The sequence below is a fragment of the Symphodus melops genome, assembly GCF_947650265.1.
Source record: "Symphodus melops genome assembly, chromosome: 17".
Taxonomy (NCBI): Eukaryota; Metazoa; Chordata; class Actinopteri; order Labriformes; family Labridae; genus Symphodus; species Symphodus melops.
The window spans coordinates 5497656-5518589 of record NC_136707.1 but is presented as its reverse complement, the minus strand read 5'-3'; the positions used below and the strand labels follow the sequence as shown (position 1 = coordinate 5518589).

The following is a 20934-nucleotide window of genomic DNA, read 5'->3' as shown; positions in this document are numbered from 1 at the left end:
CAGAACATTAAAGAACGTTGCAATTAAAAAAGGACAATGGATGATAACATGAAGAGGCCTCATGTCATTATTATAATACTATACATGCTGCATGTGAAGGTTCCTGGGCCTGGCTGCAGCATATCTTATGTACACACAAAAACAGTTAATACAGCGCACACACACACACACACACACACACACACACACACACACACAGATAAACATACGTCAGCGGTTTTACCATGCTTGACATTTCTCTCACTCCGCAGCCAGCACATGTAAGCTGTCCAGTGACATTTCACACACTGGGTGGAGGGATAGACACAGACAGACGATGTAACAAAGGCAGAAAGCAGAGAGCGGTAAAAAGAAGAACAAAGAGAATAATTTAAAGTTGAAGAAGGAAGAGAGGATTCTGAAGAGGTTGAAACAGGCATACTGAGACTGAGGAAATGGACTGCACCTTTTCTTGGCTCACATACTCTTTGTCACATCCTCTAACAGTTTCACTCCCAAAGCCTTGGCATGTTTTCTCACCTCATCGTCACCCTTTAGACACATACGTGTGTGTGTGTGTGTGTGTGTGTGTGTGTGTGTGTGTGTGTGTGTGTGTGTGTGTGTGTGTGTGTGTGTGTGTGTGTGTGTGTGTGTGTGTGTGTGTGTGTGTGTGTGTGTGTGTGTGTGTGTGTGTGTGTGTGTGTCTCGGCACAAAAACAACTTTTTTTAAATTGTCGAACACAACACAACAATGCAGTATCAAATCCTGATTCAAATTCCAAAAAAACATTGTTTGTCCCCGGGGAGCAATTCAAAGGCACAAAGAGCAGTAAATGAACGACATTGCAGCTATACTAAAATTTAACCAAAGATCAACAAAAGAAAAAAGTGTAAAAATGTAACTACAAACTTCGAAAAGAAGGTATAAGTGGACAGTAATCAGAATAAGATGTAAACAGTATATATGCAGTAAGCAGGAAATACATAATAAAGTGATAGTGGTGCATGGCACATAACAGAACAACAGACTAAATGCATTCTAGAGCTATATAAAAAAGATAAACACTGAAAGAATGAAGTGACCGTAGTGCTATGATGGCTAATATATAAGAACAGATATCTAATATATAAAAAGCATAAGGGGGTTAAGGTGCAGGCATAATGGAAAAGGAGCAGAAAGGAGGTAGATAAGAAGTTCACAGCTTCAGAGTCTGGGGTGGGGGGGTTGTTTGTGTGTGTGTGTGTGTGTGTGTGTGTGTGTGTGTGTGTGCGTGTGCGTGTGGAGGGGGGGGGGGGTCAAAAAATATCTCCTCATTTTTGACGCCACTTTCACTTACTTTGTCTTTCATACTCTTTCCTTTCCTCTCTCACATTTTCACCCCCATCTCTCCTTCTCCTCCTCCTCCTCCTCCTCCCCCCACCTGTTTTTTTTTTTTTTTCGGGGCGATGTTGAGACGCCACATTGAATGACAGGCTGTGATTGAAAATCCTGTTTAGCAGAGTGTGTTTCCTCCTTCTTATCCTCTCTTTCCTTCCTCCTCTCTTTCCCACACTCTCTCCTATACTCTCAGACGTTAGCGCCTACAGTGATGGCCAACTCTGGCCTCTCTTTGATCCCCCATAATGCATTGTGATGGCTGTGTCAGCGCTCAGCCTGATCTCATAGGGACTATCTCCAAGCAACAAGCTAAGATCAATAACCGAGTGTCACGAGGGAACTGTTTCCCTTGTTGTTTCTTCTCCTCTCCCTGTCGGTCTGATTATCTCATTCTCTCTCACTATTCCTTTTATACATCTTTGTCACTTTCTGCAACCCTTATCTCTTGTCATTTTGACATCTGTCTTTTTATTACTTATTCATTATCTTTTTCTTTCTTCTTCCCACTCTTTCTAGCTTCACACGCACTGGAGTGCCTCGATGCACATTAAATATGATTGTGTTATAAAAAGTTAACAAATCTTCTTCCCCAGTGCGCACACAGAAACAGAGCTTTTTTTTTTTTTTTCTAGCAGTGGAACTGCATCAGGTGAGTGCAACAATTACAGTGTTTAATTTGATTCTTTTAGCTCCTGGGTAGAGTCTCTGCCCTCCCCAAACATAACCATTCTTTTTTAAAGAAAAAGGAAATTAGATACCGTTTCTTCAGAAGGAACAGCATGTACATTTCAACCTTTTTTTTTTTTTTTAATCAACAGAAATATTGTGACAATGACATTTAACGCCTTCTGAAGCAGTCACTGAAAAAAGTGGGGCTATCTGTCCCATTTTCATCAACAAAGAGAGTAAAAATAAAGCTCCAGAATGACAGAATCGCCTCCAAACCAAAAGAGTTTTTCCCTATAATCATAGGTGTATTAGAGATGACATAACCCATGTCCATTAGAGTATTTCCCCATAAAAACTAGGGTACAAGATATGACCTGTAGGTAAAAATATGGGGAATATCTTCTGAAATGACCAGAACTCTGATCATTCTGAGGTAAATGATCAGAGTGGCCAAACAAAAATGGAGGCGCGCAAGGAAAACCACACAGGGTGTTAATCTTCTTCCCCAGGTGGCCTCCTGCTACTGTAAACACTGTCTCCTTATTACCCGAGGTTGACAGGGTCTTAGTGGACACAGCTGCAGTGAATCCTTTTAATTAGAGCATTTTAACTTTTGCGGTTGTCTTATTTTTCCGAGCCAAAAAAAAAAAAATCACAGTCATGGCGTTTCTGCATTGTGAAATACAATTGTGAAATATGATGCTCACAGGTAGAAAACTCACATCTCAGTCCCTGAAAGAAGAAAGGAAGCCTTGTGACTTATCGCAGTTCAAAGGATTAGAGAAACAGTTGTACTGACTTGAAGACAAAGAGCATATAATGTGCATCTAAACAGGTGGCGGAGCAACCATCGAGAAGATGAAGCAACGAAATCACCTCTTTCCATGTAAGCCTGTGTTAAAGGAGCAGCCACTTCCTGAAACCAGTTGTCTAGGTTCAGCAAAACTAAAACTCAATCACATCACAGATAGACATTTAAGGGCATATGAGTGTAAATGTGGCTACAAGGATGCTGTCAAACTGTTAATTATCCAGATACCATCCAGATGCACATTACAGTTTAATTTGAGAAATACTGGTGACTGGTTTATTCGTCCTTGTGCTGCAGATTGGTAATTGGCTAGATTCCATCACAGCAGTGTGTTTGAACATATGGCGAGAGTGTTGGGAGGCCGATAAGCATCAAGAAAAAGTGACTATCAGTGAGTGAGATGAAGTTTGAATGTGGGATTAATTTAGTATTATAGATTAATGGCTCGGAGACGGAGATGTTTTTAATGATAACATTATCGGTGTGTGTGGCATCGATAGTGAGAAAGAGCACCGCTCTGCTGGCCGGGCTGTTAGATAAATGATATCTGTCACTTGCACAGCACTATTCTTATCCATATGGCTTCACTTTATGTGTCCACCTCACCTTGTCTGTCTCACACAGCCACACACACCAACATACAGTAAAGGTTGTTGCACTTGGTTCCAGTGATTGATGGAACTATTGACGTATCTTGGACACGACAGAACCAAAAGGTCAACAACAATTACAAAAAAAAAACAGTGAAACCTCCCGTGTACTTCATGCCCCAAACTCAGTTTTAGTTATTACGTTTGTGAGATTTGTTGAGAGTTGAAGGACATGGTCAACAACAAAAGGCAAAAGGGATTATAAAAATTATAAGGATATGCTAAAATCCTGAAAACAAAGGTAAATTACACCTGATTAATAATTACACCTTGTGTCATTTACAATTTGCTTATCAGTTCCATGTTTTATGTAACTGACTTAAATATAGACCCCTCTACGCAGATGACACTGTATGCTATCTGTGTCTTCTTCTTTGAAACCACAGTGGATGTCTTCCCAAACTTTCTTTACTGACTTCAAGTCTCTGCGTTTTCTCTGAAGTTTGAAAATCTGCATTTCTTTCTTTCTTTTTTTTTTTTTATTCAAACTGTCAACGTTTACAATTGCACTTCTCAAGGACATTTTAAGACAATGACCCTCGCTTTAGGAGGCAAATTGTTGTTTCGGATTGTTTTAGTTCTGCATTTGCTTTCATCTCTACAAACCAAAATAAAGGAAACCCCAAATTGCAAGGGTTACTGTAATTTAAGATTCGATTTTAACAAATATTCGCTGACATGACAAATACACCTCTCTTGTTCAGTCGCTGGATTTCAGTCTCACTGTACTTAAATGTTCCCACAGGTAAGCGGTGAATCACAGAAACCGCTGAAACCAAAAGATTTCCCTTTGAGCTTTTACATGACAAATGTGATCAGACAGATGAGCTGGAGTCTGATGATTGTCAGCTCACAGGTTAGTGATATGGAAATGAACCATAAAATAGTCAGTCATTCTGCCCGTAAGTCCTGTCTATTTGGCTTCCTTGCTCGTCAGTCCTCATGTCCGCCTGCCCTCCCCTGTCAGCCTGCACAGCTCTTTGTCATGTGTGTGTTTCTATACTGTGTGTGCCTGTGTGTGTGTATGTGTGTGTGTGTGTGTGTGTGTGTGTGTGTTCTTATTAAAAGCAGGCTGCTGGTCTGTGCTCTCCAAACCCTGTGGCCGTCACACAGCACATGGGCTGTCATAACAGACCTGAATCCCCTTCTGAGGATCACGCATGGTTGAGTGTGATTAGGTTAAACACGCTTTCTGAAGTGACGTGATGTGATGTGGCATTGTGTGTGTGTGTGTGTGTGTGTTTGTGTGTGTGTTGGATAGAGAGGTACAACCAGAGGGAAAGACGGTGTGTGTGTATTCAGGATGTTTTTAGTCATTCGATTCTTAAGGTGTGTGCTGTTCATTGTGGTTCCTCTTTCTTCTCTGTGCGTGTGCGCCAAGCCCTCCCATGCTGCTTTCCAAGAGCTCTGGCTTGTCTATGTGGAACTGAATTTTATCAGAGGATAAGTCACAAATCTGTTATACATACACACAAACGCACACTGCGCTGCCATGCAGAGCCGAGCTAAGCCACTGCTTCTTTAGTGATAACTAGACCAATTTAAGCGGAGCCCAGCAGGAGCAACCTTCAGACGCAGGAGACATTGTTATCAAAGGCACATCCTCCTCTCTTTCTTCTTGTGTGTTTCACTTTCACTCGGCTTGTAGATCGGTCGTGTCCTGTGACACCTTTTAATAAACCTGTGACAGCTTGATTTCATGGATTCAAGAGAAGCCAAATAGTTTTGCCAGAAGAAGGAAATAAAAAGTATTCTTTTCATGGAGGAAAAAAGGGCTTTACACAAGACATTGTCATGTGCTCTGATATCATCTTTAAGCGTGTTATCCTAAGATTCAGCCAGCGCATGATGGCTGTTTTTTTTTTTTTTTTTCCCCCATTGTGCAAAATGACTTGAGTTTGAACATGACAGAACATATGAAACAGATTGTTCCACGACGTGTCGAACAAAGGCAATTAAGCAGCTGGATGTCCAAGCTCAGCCTCTCATCACGAGAACAAAAAGACAAAGGAACATCTGTGCCTTATCATTTAACTAAAACCAACATTCATCTATTTTACCAAGTACAAGACAAAGATGCATCAAGGCGCTGCGGGTTGCCCTTCACCGCTATACAAATGAAGATTGATTGATTATTCGATGGTAGGATAAATTAGGATAACTTGGTCTGATTTGACTTTTGTTTAATTTAATGAAGCAATGATACAAGATAACAAACCATTTTTAAGTCAGTATAGATGGTTCAAATGTCTATCATCAAAGGATGATTATATTGATGTAGCTTTTATCTCTGCACACTTTTTTAAATGTACATTTTTACAGATCATCTTGTTTTGTCTCCAAAAATGTGCATCACTACAGGCATGTTTTCGATCCTCCATGTGCTCCCATTAACACACTCCCCTCCCCTCCCCATCACATCCCCCCCCGCGCGCTCAACCCGAAGCATTAATCAGGAAACCATTGAATCCTCTATGTGAGGAGTTACGCCTCATTATGACAGAATAACAGAGCCAAAATGGAGCCCGATCCCTCCCATTTGCTCCATAACAGTAATACTATCGGGGAGCCGGCAGCAGTGGAGGCTAATCCTGGACATTTAATGTATAGCCACGCAGTGCACCTCACTCGGGGCTCAGCAGCCGCTCATATCAGTATCAAACAGATACGCGCACAAATACTTGCAGATGCACACACACACTCACAGGCTCTTCACAGCCATGGAAATCCACATTCTCCCTTTGAACTGCCTCACCACTCTTTGCTCCATATAAAAAAAAATAAAAAATGCCACCCTCTGTATGCACACACAGGAAGTGGGGACACTTCTGCTTACGCTCGCTCTGACTTAAATTTCAAATCCACATATGCAGACTTGAAATCTTTCCTTATTTTTTTTTACCTTGTTCGAGGACAAGCTGTGGAATTGTACATCTTAGGTACATCTTAGTCGGTTGAAATGGCTGCACATGCTTCCACTCACTCACAAACACAAATACACACAGCTGGTTTTTTTTGTGGTTTTTTTTAATTTAAGGTCAAATGTGTAAAAATATGTCAATCCATAATGGTTGACTCCCAGGATGGCTGCGGGCAGAGGAGGTGACAGACACAACAACGCATCCCTCTCCAGCTCTCGACATCTCCACTACACACACACACACACACACACAACAAGCACACAAACTTACGCATGCAGTACACAACCATGACCCATTAATAGAGTACACAATGACACTGCTTTGCCAATGTGTGCCGTCATTTGTCTCTGTTGAATTGCAATTTGTAAATTGTCTGTCCACACTTTCCACGATGGCTGTCATTAAGGGTGTGCGTGTGTGTGTGTGTGTGTGTGTGTGTGTGTGTGTGTGTGTGTGTGTGTATAGGGGGGCTGTCATGACTGTTTGGCACCCCTGCAGAGCTGGGTCCAGTGTCCTTCAAATGACTGAGGGAAATCATCCCCCACACCACATTTCGATCAATGCATGCACGCACAGAAACATTGGAAAAACCACACAAATCTCTGTTCCTCTTACTCCTACCCATGCATGTGATGGTTCCAAATCAATGCATCAAAGAATGACATTTATAACATCAAGTCATAGAGAATGAAACTTGACAGGGACCCTGGAATGACGGGTGGTTTCAGGAAAACTACGATAGCCATTATATTACAAATATAGTTTTTGATTGCAAACATCCTGATCTGGGTCGATGGATTTTACCATTCATTTTAGCAGTCTAGATGCTTATCTGGGGGCTTTCTAAAATGTACTTTCATGAGTCTGCATTAGTTCAGCCGATGTTTCTAATCATATCACCGACTCGCTGCCCTTGGTTTCTGTCTCTCTGAATGTCTGCATTCACGTCTGTCTGGGCCATTATTTTGGCGGCTCAGTAAAGCTGTAATCTGCTGCTGTGGCTTATTAATAAGCCTGTTCTGACTATTCTCCCTCTGTGAGTTGGTTGACTTTGAGCAGTGGCGACAGATCCGCACAGAACTCGAATGAAAAGATGTGCACCACCGATGTGCTTGATTCTCGAGCTTAACTTTGTATGATAGGAGTTTTTTCACAAGATAAGATTCATACTGATTTCATTTCATTGTATCGGTCTGATTTTCTGTTCCGTGAGTTGGATTTGTTCCATTGCTTCCGAGTGACTCTTTGTTGGGATTTGGTGTTTACAACATTGCATTTTGTTTGTCCTTTTCGCCCGACAAAAAGTTTGCTTTCAACTCAGTGCAACTCAACTCTTGAACTCCCAACAACACCGAAAGGAACATCACGTCTATTTACTGTAGCTCTGTGATCATTTCTGGGTGACTTTAGAGTTCAGTCAGAAAAGGAGGGATCAGACAGCTCAGTGTGCAGACACTCAGGCTATGACTTAAAGAGTGGAGAAAGAGAGAAAAAATAAAACTAGCGTGGACGGGGACAGAATGATGACAGAAAAAGAGGGAGAAGGAGAGAGAGACCTCGAGGGAAGCTGGGCTGTGATCAGAGAGAGGACAGAGCATGAGAGAAGATTGGCGGCTAATGAGAGGGAACTGCAAAGTGGAAGACTGAGACGGGATAAGAGATATGGGAGAGCAAAGCTAGCGATGCAAAAAAAGGATTATCAGCGTGGCTTAGTCGTGATTCACCCACCGAAAAATCTGTATAGATATCATTCCTTAATATGTGCTGGTGTGAAGGCTCCATGAATGCCAGTCGAAATTAGTACAAGATGGACTTTCGACTTAACAAATGGGTATCAAAGACTTATGGGAGATAGAGCACAAGTTTTAATTGTGAAAATCTTCAAAAAAGAAATCCATGACAATATCTGCAAGCCAGACAATCGTGTTTATTAAAATGTTGTTTTTCTGCTTTTTTTGCTGCCTCAGTTTAAGTAGCTGGAGGTGGGAGGAAGAAATACAAAAAGTCAGATGTTAATGTAGAGAAGGAAAATCTAGACTGCCATTTCTCCTCCACAAATAAGACAACAGCAGATCACTGCAGGTCAGACATAGAAGGTGGAGTGAAAGAAACAAAGATCCAGACAGAAGAAACTGGAGAGTCAAAGAGTAAAACGCAGGAAATTACACACAAAGGTCCCCAATGCTCAGAATGATGTTTCGAGGGGTGAAAAGAAAGGGAGCAGAAATCAGGATTGGAGAAAGAAACGGCTGCTTGGAGCCTCTGTTATGGAGTTGAAGCGTAAGTTCAAGCAGGAAGACTGGTTATAGTCTCTCACACATTTGATTCAATTTCTTCGTTCAACTGAGCCACTCCCTCTCAACCACTTCCACCATCTCCAACTATTACAACCATCATCGCTTTGACCCTCGTCCCCTCCATTCCAGCTCAGCAGAGTTCAGACACATCCTGCAGTGTCGGATCCTACGTTGTTACCTATGAACCAATATTAACAGCATTTTATCTGTTCTGTTGGGCTCATTATCCCTCAAAGTACATAAGGTCATCATGATCGAGTCTAAAACAACACATGAGTAACTGAACTTGAATAACTGTAAGAGTCTGCTTCAAATAGACAAATGAATGTGTCCTGCTGTAGACTGTCGTCCTCTGAGGGCTTTTTGACCGCTCGTGGGTAAAGTGAAAAGTGTGTCTTCGTAAGCAGAAGTGACTTAGACTCGGGTTCCTAATATGCCAGCGAACGTCACGGGGACATTTTGGCTTCATCTGTTTCAACAGGAGGAAACTGAGGCACACTGTCCATATTCACACACAATCTATGTGCTGGACTTTGAATTGTTTAAATCATGTTGAGGTCCTAAAGGTTATTTTCTGATGTATCCTGATTTGAGCCATGAAAGTGTGAATTATGACTAGTTGTCACTTTTCCCTTCAAGATGATCATATAGATCCTTTCTGAGCCTCATCTTTGAGGATTCGTTTTTCTTTTTGAAAGCAGTGTATATCTTTGTTTGATTTGTGTCGCTGCTGCTATTGATCTTCTCCCCCTGGCTTTAACACTTTGCCACGGCGGTTGCTACTTGTTCACAGTTACATTAGGAAATACACACTGGCATCTGTGTTGATGTATTGCACCTGCCAAGTCTGGCTAAACACATTCTGTGTGGTCTCATAAAATGCGTTCTGCTCTGCAATATTAAATCCGCTCGCATGAGGCCAGCGACTGAGGGTCGGTCAAGGCCACATTAGCCATCACAAGGCCGACGTTGTCAGGATCAGTCATGTCCGCTTCTCATGTGCCTCTTGTCAGATGCTAATTAGCACAGAGATTAGCTTTTTATTGCTTCCTGTCAGACATAGTATTGAGATCATAGACGACAAGTTAGCCAACTAATAAAAACGGCTCCATGCCTTTATGCATGGATGCACGTTTTCATGCTCGTATGAACCGACTATGAACACATTTCCTTATGATAATCTCAAACCAAATTTACTCTATTACACTCCCACTCTACTCTCTCTCTCTCTCTCTCTCTCTCTCTCTCTCTCTCTCTCTCTCTCTCTCTCTTCTGGTCTCTCTGGGGGTGTATCATTGACAAGCTCAGTGCGAATATAATTGGCACTGGCCCCATGTGGCACTATAGCGACTATCCATGGAAATCAAGGGCACACCGATGTAAACAAACACTCTCTCTCTCACTCGCACGGATGATAAAACACTCCTGCACACACACACACACACACACACACACACACACACACACACACATACACACAGCAGCCCCCTGTATAATAGTACGTCTTTCACTTAACACCCGTCCTGCAGGCTCCCATGATACTCATTTCCTTGTTTTGATTTCAATGTCACACCGATCCTATCTCCTTCCTCCGCCGTCTCTCCACCACCCTCTCTCTCTCTCTCTCTCTCTCTCTCTGCATCAAAAACTCCCCCCCCCCTCTCCTTCTTTACCTCTTTTTAATATTCCCTCCTTCCATCTCAGCCTTCCTTCCTCCCACTCTCGCTCTGATGCTTGTACTTCTCTCTCTTTCTGTGACGCTGTTCTCGCTCTTGCGGGCCAGCAACATGCAAATTATGCCCCACAAAATGCAAATCCTCTCCAGTCTCAGAAGAGACCTCCAGTGGAGAAGAAGAGTCCATCCAGCTCAGATGTTACCTCACTAAAGCCTTCTGCAACAGACAGGAATGGTTTGTTTTCAGGTAGCCTCTGAGAGAGTCTGAGTTAAGCATTTAATGTGTGGTTAAAAAAAAACAATCCAAGGGATCATTATGCAAAGTGTTGTTTGTGTAAATTCCACATTTGGTACAGTTATTTAAACTCATGTAGAATACATTATAAATATTTCATAAAACAGTTTCTTAACATCCAGTTACCTCATCCTTTAGCAGTTTTTTTGGTGTTGTTTTTTAGATTTTAAAGTGAGCAGCAGTATTGCTTACTTTGGGAATTATTGCCCTTAAAGATAAAACGGACAAAAGCCACAGGGGTGAAACGCATTTGTTTTTGTTTTTTTTGCAGCTGCCGTTTATCTCTATCATTAAAAGTTTAACATCATTCAAGTGCTGATCTGATGTGATTCATTGGTGGTACTCTGGTAGATGAGTCTTCCCTTTCCCAAACGGCGACTTTTTAACTGGGTCTCCTGTTTCACTCTGTGCTAGAATCCCATTCCCAGCTCTGCACTGTGCTGCACTCACCGCTTCCATCAGATTGAATGTACCAATGCCTGCCTGACGACAGCTGTAAGTGATGTGAGAGCATCTTTGCGTTTGCGGCTTTCCATCTTCCTTCCCGCTTTACCTCCCCCACCATCTGTTCTCCTCTCACTACTCCTCCCCTACCACACGCTCATATTTACATCCCATCGCCATCTCCGCGTTCCATTTCACATCATGACTCACACTCACTTATTCGCACCTTATGTTTTGATGTTGTGTCATCTGTGATACCCAGTTATTTGTCCTACCTTCACATTTATCTGACTTTTCTTTTTTTTTTTTGCTTTCTCACACAAATAATTTTTATTTATTTATTTTTTTTTCCACCAACCATCTCCTCTCTCTATCTGCTCTAACAATCTGATTTGAGTGAAATAAATAGTGTATACTGGTCTATGTTTGGATTTGTTTGTATGTAAGTAAGCATGCAACCGTCTGCATGTGCATGTGGCTGTGCATACACATGGATTAGCACATTTGTGTGTGTGTGTGTGGGGGGGGGGGGTTTGGGTGTGTGTGTGTGTGCAGCACGGTGACTGTCCTGGGGGCAGATTTCCACACCAGAACAGTCCAGAGCAGCAGCTGACCAGCTGTCCCCCTCGCAGCTAGCAGCATGTTGTCTCTTCCATCTATTCTCTCTGTCTCTGGTCATCCTTCCTGCCTCTCAATTTATCTTACTTTTCTCCAACTTGTTCTACCACTCTTTTATTTCTTTCTTTCTTTCTCTCACTCACTCGCTTTGCCCTCCAACTCTTTAACACTGTCCTCCCTCTTGCCACACTTCTCTTTTCATTCAATGCCTTCCTGTTATTTTCTCATTGTGTTATTACAGAGGTGTTTCCACCACGGGGCCTGGGGTGGCAGTGGCACACGCAGAAGTCTGATTGGCGATCTACCCAGTCAAAGGTAGGACTCAAATCAGCGTATTAGGCCTTGGTGGCAACAGTCGCAAGCAGCATTTCACTGTAGCACGTTGTACCAATGTACCCCGGTTCAAAACTCTGGACACACCCATGCTCAGGTGAAGTATAGTTGCGGGGACAAAATTGGCCAAGGTGTAATTTGGAGTCACAATTTCATGCCACCCTTGCATATATCAGTGCCCCAGTTAGGCTATCCCAGTTAAAATATTTCCACACACACTCTTACACACATGTAGCACATCCACCAGTCATTGGTACCATTAGCTGTCTTTCTTATCCTTACCTCTCCTCCTTTTCTCCCATTCCATACTTTAGTAATGTCATTGTTGAGGCGTGTCCTTTTCAACCTAATCTAAGTTTAATCACCTCTTTCCTGTTCCGTTTTACACCCCTCTCACCTTGTTCTTTGACTTTGCTCACTAATATCTTTTTTTGTCTCCCTCTTCCAGTTTCCGTTTTCCCTGGTTCAGTCACTGTAACCGTTACACAACCTCTATACCTCTCTATTTCTCTCTTCTCACCCTCTCTCTGTCCAAAAATACCAACCAACTATACATCCTGCCACAGTTATACCTTGGTTCATCACGTTCGTTGCATTAAATATAAATAACTGCGTGGAAGACGAGCACAGGAGAACACGAGAGGAGTGGAAGGCAGATAAAGAGATCACACTTTTCCCAGAGAGGAAACATGAGGATTTGTCTGCTGTCTTCATTAGTGAACGGGTTCAGAACTTGTTCAGTGTATTTTCAGCCTAATCAGCTGCACTCAGGAACCTCATTGCACCCTAACCGGTGCAGCTACAGCTCAAAACATAGTGTAATGATGCGCATAGAATGACAGGGAGAGCCTGTCTGAAACTGTTCTATATTGATTCACTGCAGCAAATGTAAGATATAAAAGCATCTTTTCTCTCTGGATGACAATCACTTTAAAGATTTTTTCAGTAACTTTGCGAAAAAATCAAGCACACCTTGCCTCCGAATGATACAAAAGCACTAGTTCATTTATCAATTCTGGTCTGGATTATTGCAAGTTCCTATGAGGCTGCTCTAATAAGATTCTCTAAAATTCTGCAGCACATGCTGATAGGAATGAGAACGACACATTTCTGCGACTTTAGCTTCTCTGAATGGCACACTGAAAGGATTTAGAATACACTATCATATCCTATTGCCACCATCATAAGAGCTTGTAGTGCTATGGTACCCCTGTAGAACGTTGCACTTGTGCGTGTGGGTCCTTTAAAAATAGTATGGTCAGTAGAGCCTTCAGTTATCAGGCCCCTCTTCCTTGGAGTCATCTACCAGTTAGAGTCCAGGAGGCAGACATCCTCTCCACTTTTAAGAATGAGCTTAAACGTCTCCTTTTTCCCAGGGCTGGATCCGATTAGCCCATTGTGTTGTTGCTATAGGCTTTTACTGCTTGGGCACTTGTTACACTGAGCTCATGTCAGGTCCGAGCATCTTGTTTACAATGGCTTTGCAAGCAGGTAATATTAATGACTCTGCCACAGTGTGCAGCTTTTTTTTTTGACTTGACTACCAGTTCAGCAAGCTAGCGTTGAGAGCGCTCTCAGACACCTTTGTGTTTTTTTCTCATTAAAATTGCCTGTTTCTCAGTGTGTTCACGCAGGCGTACAAAATAGTCCATGTTCTCGTTTTCATTTGGAGATGGCGTTTAAGCTTGTTTGGTTGGACATGGAGGAGTATTACTCTACCAGTCACTTCATTGCTCACACCGGCGCCGAACAATTTGGCCTACGTGCAGTGACTAAATAAAAATGTTTTTGGACCCTTCTGAACCATAAATTTAAAATTGCAATAATGAAAAACACAGCAAAGATGCTGAAACACCCTCTTATGTAAGCATGCTAAAAATGAGAGTGCAGGGTTCTTAAAAGCTGATTAAACACTGATGTTGAAGGAAAGAGCAAAACAGGAAAAAACAAAGCTATGTGAGAAAACAGAGGTGGTAAAGGGGGATTTAATAGCAGGGGAATAAAGACGTTTACGAAGCAAGGGAACAGAAGCAAGCGGAGTGCTAATAAGCACAGTAAGGGTTGAATAAGAGGCCAAAAACTTGTTTATTGCGATAGTGGGAAGATGAAAGTAAAGGGAGAAGCTTTGCCTTTTTCTTTTGTCTGTATGTGGGAATAAATAATCTGGTTTAAGTGCAGTGTGAAACGTTAAAACTTTCTACTTCAATTATTCATAAGTGTACCAGCTAATGCATCACATGGGATCTTATGTGCTCGTGTATTTGAAAGATAACGTTGCTCTTTTTCTGACTTTTGTCTATTAGTAGCAGATAACGTATGATTATGCCTTAAACCTAGCACACCTTTTTAATAATAATAATAATTTACACTTTATTAATCCCACGAGGGGAAATTCAGTTTTTACACTCTGTCTAACACACACATAGGCCGAGATACACACTCATGCACAAACAGGGTTCTAGTGACATGCATTAATGGAGAGGTCTCAGAGTGAGGGGGCTGCCCACAGCGAGCGCTCCAGAGCAGTTTTGGGGTTCGGTGCCTTGCTCAGGGGCACCTCGGCAGTGCTCAGGAAATGGACTGGCACCTCTCCAGTTACCAGACCAGTTTCCGGACTTGGTCCGTGCCGGGACTTGAACCGGCAACCCTCCGGTTCCCAACCCAAGTCCCTACAGACTGAGCTACTGCCGCCCCACTGATTTTCACTGATGGTCTGCTGGCAGAATCTGCCCCTTTAAGGACCTGAATCCAGCTCCATCAATCATTAAAGGAAGGTTACAAATACTACCAAAGTATAAACCAAAGGAAGGAAGATTGTGTTTTTAACAAATGATTGATAGGTAGATGGATAGATAGAAGGATGAAATGTGATGAAGAAAAAGCCCAACTTCTAAAAGCACTGCACTATAATGGATGTTATGATAACTGATCTGCACAGATATAAAACTAAAAGGAGTTAACACTTACATAAAAAGACTCCTTTTATATATTGCAATGTGGATGATGTTCTGATGCAACTGTATATCTGTCTTCAGTCAGCTTACATCAGTTTAGTTTGTGTGCAGACAAGTTCACATAAACACACAGACACACAGAAGGACTGACCATTGTTGGAGCGTAGTGCCCTGGCTGAGATGCCATTGGTCCCTATTGGATGATGAACCCCGGTCCCATCCACCACTCCTGCTTCCCCTGGCTGCTTCAGAAGCTCTGTCAGAGTCCTGCAGAAAGAAATGCATTGTAGTCACACATTAATCAATCATCTTAACTACAAGAAACAAATAGTTTACTGACTAAAAGAAATGTTCAGGAACAAAGCAGACTTATTGAAGCAGATAATGAGATATGAGAAGACGAGAAAAGACAATCAGTCTAAAACATTTCTAAACATCTTTCTAATGAAAGAGACGTGTTTGAAACAGACTGTCAATATTTACAGACCCATCCGAAAAACTCAGAAATAAACTGAAGCCAGTAGCATAGAGGATGAAAAGTTTGAGTCTCTGGATGTCTGCCAACAGGGAGCATCAATCATTTTAGAAAGATAAAGCTGCCTCCATTCTCAAGTCTTTTATTGTCTGATGTCTTTGATCAAGTTTACTGAAAACTGGAACACGAACAGAGAAGGCCTATAAAAATGATGAGTTAACTCTATAGGAGCACAGAGACAGTACATTGGTAACATATAGCTCCTCTAAATGTTGTATCACAAGCGAACAGAGAAGTTAAAGGATACTATTAAAACGGTTAACTAAAACAATGCATATCAGTGAATAGTTAGCCTAAGATTTGGGAAATGGTAATAATTATAATCTCAAAGTATGATAGGAACATTTCATTAGCTAGCTAAACATAATTGTTAATTGTTTGAGGTCATGCAAAAACCTTTGAGCTTTACTTTCACATCTTCAATAAAAGACTTGGGAATCGCAGTTTTACTGTATGTTAGGTTCAAAAAGCTGAATTTTTGAAGGGTGACCATTTACTGCTGATGGTTTTAGGGTCCTTTTCACAAACTGTACGGACTTCATATAGCATTGAATCACTTTCCTGTCTTCATTTATTTTCTTTCACATGCAAGGTTGTAGAGGAAAACAAAGCTTTGTAAAGGAGTGAAAGTAGTCAGCCAAATAAACCGATTTTGAAGAATGGTTGCTCTCACACAAAGCTGCATCACTGTCATATGTGCTGGCAGTTAAATTGCAACAGTGAACAGCCCTGGTGGTAACTTGCCCTTTTAAAATGTCAGCTACCAAGTTTTTCCTGCCACTATCTATTTTTAATAAGGTAACAAAAATAACACCACCTGTAATACATAGTTCTGACAATATCAAAAGTTTTACATTATTTCCACTGTTGACCAAACAAAGACTGTAATTGGTTGTGGAAACTTTTCACTATTTGCTGACTTTACAAAGGCCGAAAAAACAAGAGAACAATCCACATCAACATGTTATAACTGTCAAGGAAATAATTAAAACACAGCACACAGATCAGCCAAGACCCGTGTGATGCAACCAGGGGACCAATAAATATTTTCTGGCTGTTAATCTCATTGTTGAAACCTTCAGTCAGCCTTCCAAACAACAGAGCAGAACAATTGCCTTTTCATTAGCCTGCTGTGAAATGACTGCTTGTGGCCAAGGGAGTAGTAAGCGCAATATAAATCCATTCCACACAGAGGACTGTCAGGTACCACTGCTAAGGTATTAATGTCTCTTTGTCTAATTTGTTCCGAAATTGAAAGACAAAATGGCATAAAAAATATAAATTGTGCTCTCCAGTTTAGATTGTACAATTTTCCAATCTTTTTATGATGACATTTGTAACGGTTTGTTTTCCCTTTAAAGCCCTCCTAGCAATGCTTTAATATCATGGTACAACATGTTATGACTTAAAGGGGTTCTCAGCCAATTTTACACCTGAAAATTCACCATGAACGTGATAGCTCTAGTGACTTTGTGGCTGATTGTGAGTCATTTCAATCACTCATAATGCGTGAACGGTATACCTTGTCGAAGCAAATCTTTCCCAAGCATGCCATTACCAAGGAAGTGTACCATTCTTGAACATGGATCAGAGCATTCACACTAGTCAAACAAACTGGACTTTGGGGATGAAGCGTTCTTTGGCGCACTGCAGATTGTCTATACGGAGAGCAGAACTAACTCCGAGCTGTGGTGGTGGGGTTACTCCCTTTGTGATGTTACAAAAAGAAAGTCTTTAATCGGCCTGTTTGAGTGCACATTTTCTAAAAAGTGGAAACTGATGGAGAGGATGGGCGTTTCTCATAATGGGGGGGGGGGGGGGTATCCAGACTAGGGGCATATTAGTGTTAGAAAATCCTTTACAAACAGTCCACAAATCAATGTTTTGTTGGCTTTGGCTTGAGACTTCAAATCTTTCAAAAGGCAAAAAAGCTGGATGTTTCGAGAAAAGAAATTTTGAAGATATGTTGTGATAACCATTTTGGAGGGGTTCAACACGCTGTCCTTGGTAGAGCCTGTAAATCAGCACTATGAACTTTTCTAACACTAAAGAAATGCTTAATGATGCTGTTGAGAGCCATGAGGCTTTAAGTGACTTCTTAGTACTGCACAAAATCAAAGGTCCCAGGTCATAAAAAAAAAGGTATTTTATTTCTCTTTCCCTTGACACTCTTTTCTCTGAGTCTCCAATGGAGCTGCACAGAGACCACCAGCTATAGCTCTGTGGTATGAAGGTGAACACTTTTTTGACCAACTCAGCAAAACCTCCTAAGTGAATTTAGCATTGGTTGAAAGTTTGAAATGGGAAGATCTTTTCTGGCATATGTGCAAATTAAATCATGGAATTTAGTGTGAAAATCCCATTTCAACAATTGACTATTGCCTATAAATAAACCTTACTTACATGGGGAAATAGTTGCATTTAAGGACATGCAAGAAAAATAAACACCTAGAAAATGTGTCATTAAACTGTACTGTAGAAACAGTCACACAATTTGCACACATAAATCCCAATTGCCCTTAGCATTTTCTGCTTGCCAGCGTTTCCATTATTGTCACTTTCTCTCTCTCCTGTCATTAATATATGTCCACTTTCATTTCATTACTTCATTTGTCTCCCACTCTGTCCCCCGCTGAGGTGACTCTCAAGCTCGCCGGTCTGTCTCTCTGTTCTCCACCCTCCTACTCTACCCCCCATTGTCCAGTTGTTGTTGTCCTTTTATGTGTTTCTCTCCATTTCTAATCTAGTCCCTCTTATCTTTTCAAATTTCTGTGTCTCACTCTATTCCCACTCCTGTTATCTCTCCACATTCTGGGTGTTTTTTTTCCCACCGCTTCGGGCCTTTAATCTCTCCCTGTATCACCTCTTCAAACCTCTGTCTCTGCTTGTCTTTCTTCTCCTTTCAGCCATCTGATGCTTCCTTTCTTGCACTCTCTTTTTCTCATGTCCAGCCTCTTGCCCTTTGGCCCGCTTTCTATTTTTTCACCATGTTCTTTCATTCTCTCTCTTTCCTTTCTTTCTTGCCCTTCAAAGCTTATTTATCTTCCTCTCCCCAAGGACACTGTCACATAAACTATCCCAACTTGCAACATTAGCATTCTTGAAACGATGCAGAGTGATATAAAGACATCAGTCTCCATTAGCAAACACACAGACACATAAACAGCAATCCTAACTATACGTGACTTAAAGCAATATGCTTTAAATGTACAGAGAAGGAGAGACTTTAGAATGGCACCCACCCAGTCTACATGCTCATAGATACCTAGCTATTTCATGATAAGGCTGAAGGGTGAATGCAACAATTTAAAAATCACAAACTCCTGTCACAGAAATGAAGAGGGAAGCATGTATGCCCAAACAATTGAATAAGGATTAAAAACTGATGTACAAAGTCATTTCCAAATCTCTGAAACACAAACGATTCATTAAAAGGCAGGAAATATCCACCGCAGAGGCTATAAATCTCGTGAGGTTTAGTATAACTTCTGGAAACTCAAAGAAACATCTCCAGGCAGTCTGGCAAGCTTAAAGCACCACATGCTCAGCTTTGTTCCATTTGAAATGTGCTAAATATAGTAAACTCAAAGTAAAGCTAAAGTCTTCTGCTGGTATCCCCCAAAATGTGATTTTCAGGAAGCACTTCAAGAAGCCATGGAGCTGTTTGAAATGAAAACAGTTTCAAAATTTAAGTCCATAAAGGTAGAGTCAGTAGAAATGTTCATTGCTGCTTGTAAACACCACTTTGAAATTGGGCCTCAGCTAACCACCATTGTTTGGTATCAGGCTGTCCAACAGAAAACAGACCAAGTCCAGGTTCACCATCATTTTGGAACGAGCTTTAACCACATGACCTTGTGTGTTGCCTCAATATGATAATGTTTTCTCTTCTTTTGCGCTACAGGGTCTCGACATACACAGTCGCCACATGTATGGAGGTCACAGCTACTGACTATATCTGTAAGGACATAGAGTACTGACTGAGAAAGGGAGCGTTCTTTTAGTGAAGCAGTTTAATATGGCAAGTCCTCTCTTCAAATGGAGACAGTCATTTACCATCCCAGAATCTTTTCAGTCACGCACAATTAGTGACTGATTAACACGTTGATAGCAAAACCCATTAGCATCTGAAAATTGTGCCTATAGACATGCAGCATGACCCTGCTGGGGGGTGAAACATGAGGCACTTGATTAGATTCTGACAATATAAAAGGGTCTTTATTAACTTCTCTGTTAAGAAAACTAAGGCAGAGGAGAAAGATACTGATGATAAAACTAACTTTAAATCTGTAATATAAATTATATTTAGTAAGAAAAGAGACCTTTTATATCAAGAGGATCGTGCTTTTCTGATACTTTTAAAGTTCATGGTTATGGTTATCTTAAGTATCAAGTATTGTACCTTAGCTTAAACCAACAGAAGACTTTTCAATTACTTGAAGCAACACACAGTTCAAATCCTAAACTTAGTGTAAAATGTACAAAAACTTCCTCAACTGATAAGTTGAAAGTAAAAGTTCACACTCAGTGAGTTGAGGAGTTTTTCCAAATGTCAAGAGTTAGCTTCTACAGCCAAACTAGCTCTGGGATTAGCCATCTCTTCTCATTGGAACGGTAATACTTTGGAATGCTAACATAAAAAAACATTTGAACAGGGATAAATAAAAATAAAAAGTGCATTAACTGTTTTACCATTCTTAGATAATCTTAGCATCTACTAGCAACTAAGCAACAAATTCGCCTCTTAACCCTGTTTGGTATACAAAATAAAAAGCACAATCAAGTCTGATGACAATGTCATCACTCGTGATGTTTTTAAATGTAAAGTTTTGAGCAAATGGATGTTTTGACCTTATTGTGGAACAAAATGTATTTCTTCAAAGTCAACAGGATCACAGACCAGAAGTCTCTTGTGACAATGAAACTTCCTAACAATGATAAGAATTGCAGAATGACATGATGGAAATTTTAGTTTTCACCCTATGTGTTGATAGTTACTTGTTAATGTACACAAAACTATAGTTCATACAGCAATGAGAGTATTGATAGATTGTGTGTTAATCTGCTGACAGAAAAACTAACAAAAGCGAAACGCTGTTTTTTCAGGGAAATTAAACCGCAAATGTTTTCTAGTTTTCCACTAAGGCTTTTTATGTGCCCTCGATAACTGTTCCTCCAAAAAAAAAGTCCTGCAGTAAAGCAGCTCAGCCAAACTTTATGAGCTCATGTAGCACTTATTGTTTCCTTGTTGTGACATGACTACCGAAAATGGTGATTAAAAGTTCTGCATGATTAAGTAATTAATTCAATTGCTTGCTTGCATTCTCACTGACTCTGCAGCATGCAAATCTACAAATTGCAATGTCAAGTGGGCA

General features: G+C 41.0%; 1 protein-coding gene and 1 long non-coding RNA gene across 4 annotated transcripts in view; one reads left to right on the top strand and one right to left on the bottom strand.

Moving 5' to 3' along the window:
- The window catches only part of LOC306837987, a 164790-nt gene that overhangs the window by 69344 nt on the left and 74512 nt on the right, over positions 1-20934 (top strand). Inside the window, exon 4 of one of the 3 annotated variants that reach the window (XR_013781019.1) lies at positions 11979-12172. The exons of the other annotated variants lie outside the window; for them this stretch is intronic. This is a non-coding gene — a long non-coding RNA (uncharacterized lncRNA). Of the gene's footprint in view, positions 1-11978; positions 12173-20934 lie in introns of those variants that run through there. 3 annotated transcript variants of the gene reach the window in all.
- Positions 1-20934, bottom strand: part of LOC306837984 (protein shisa-8) — a 77821-nt gene that overhangs the window by 26258 nt on the left and 30629 nt on the right. The window contains exon 3 of the mRNA XM_079365885.1: positions 15176-15291. Within this exon, the coding sequence (XP_079222011.1) occupies positions 15176-15291 (116 nt within the window). The remainder of the gene's footprint in view (positions 1-15175; positions 15292-20934) is intronic.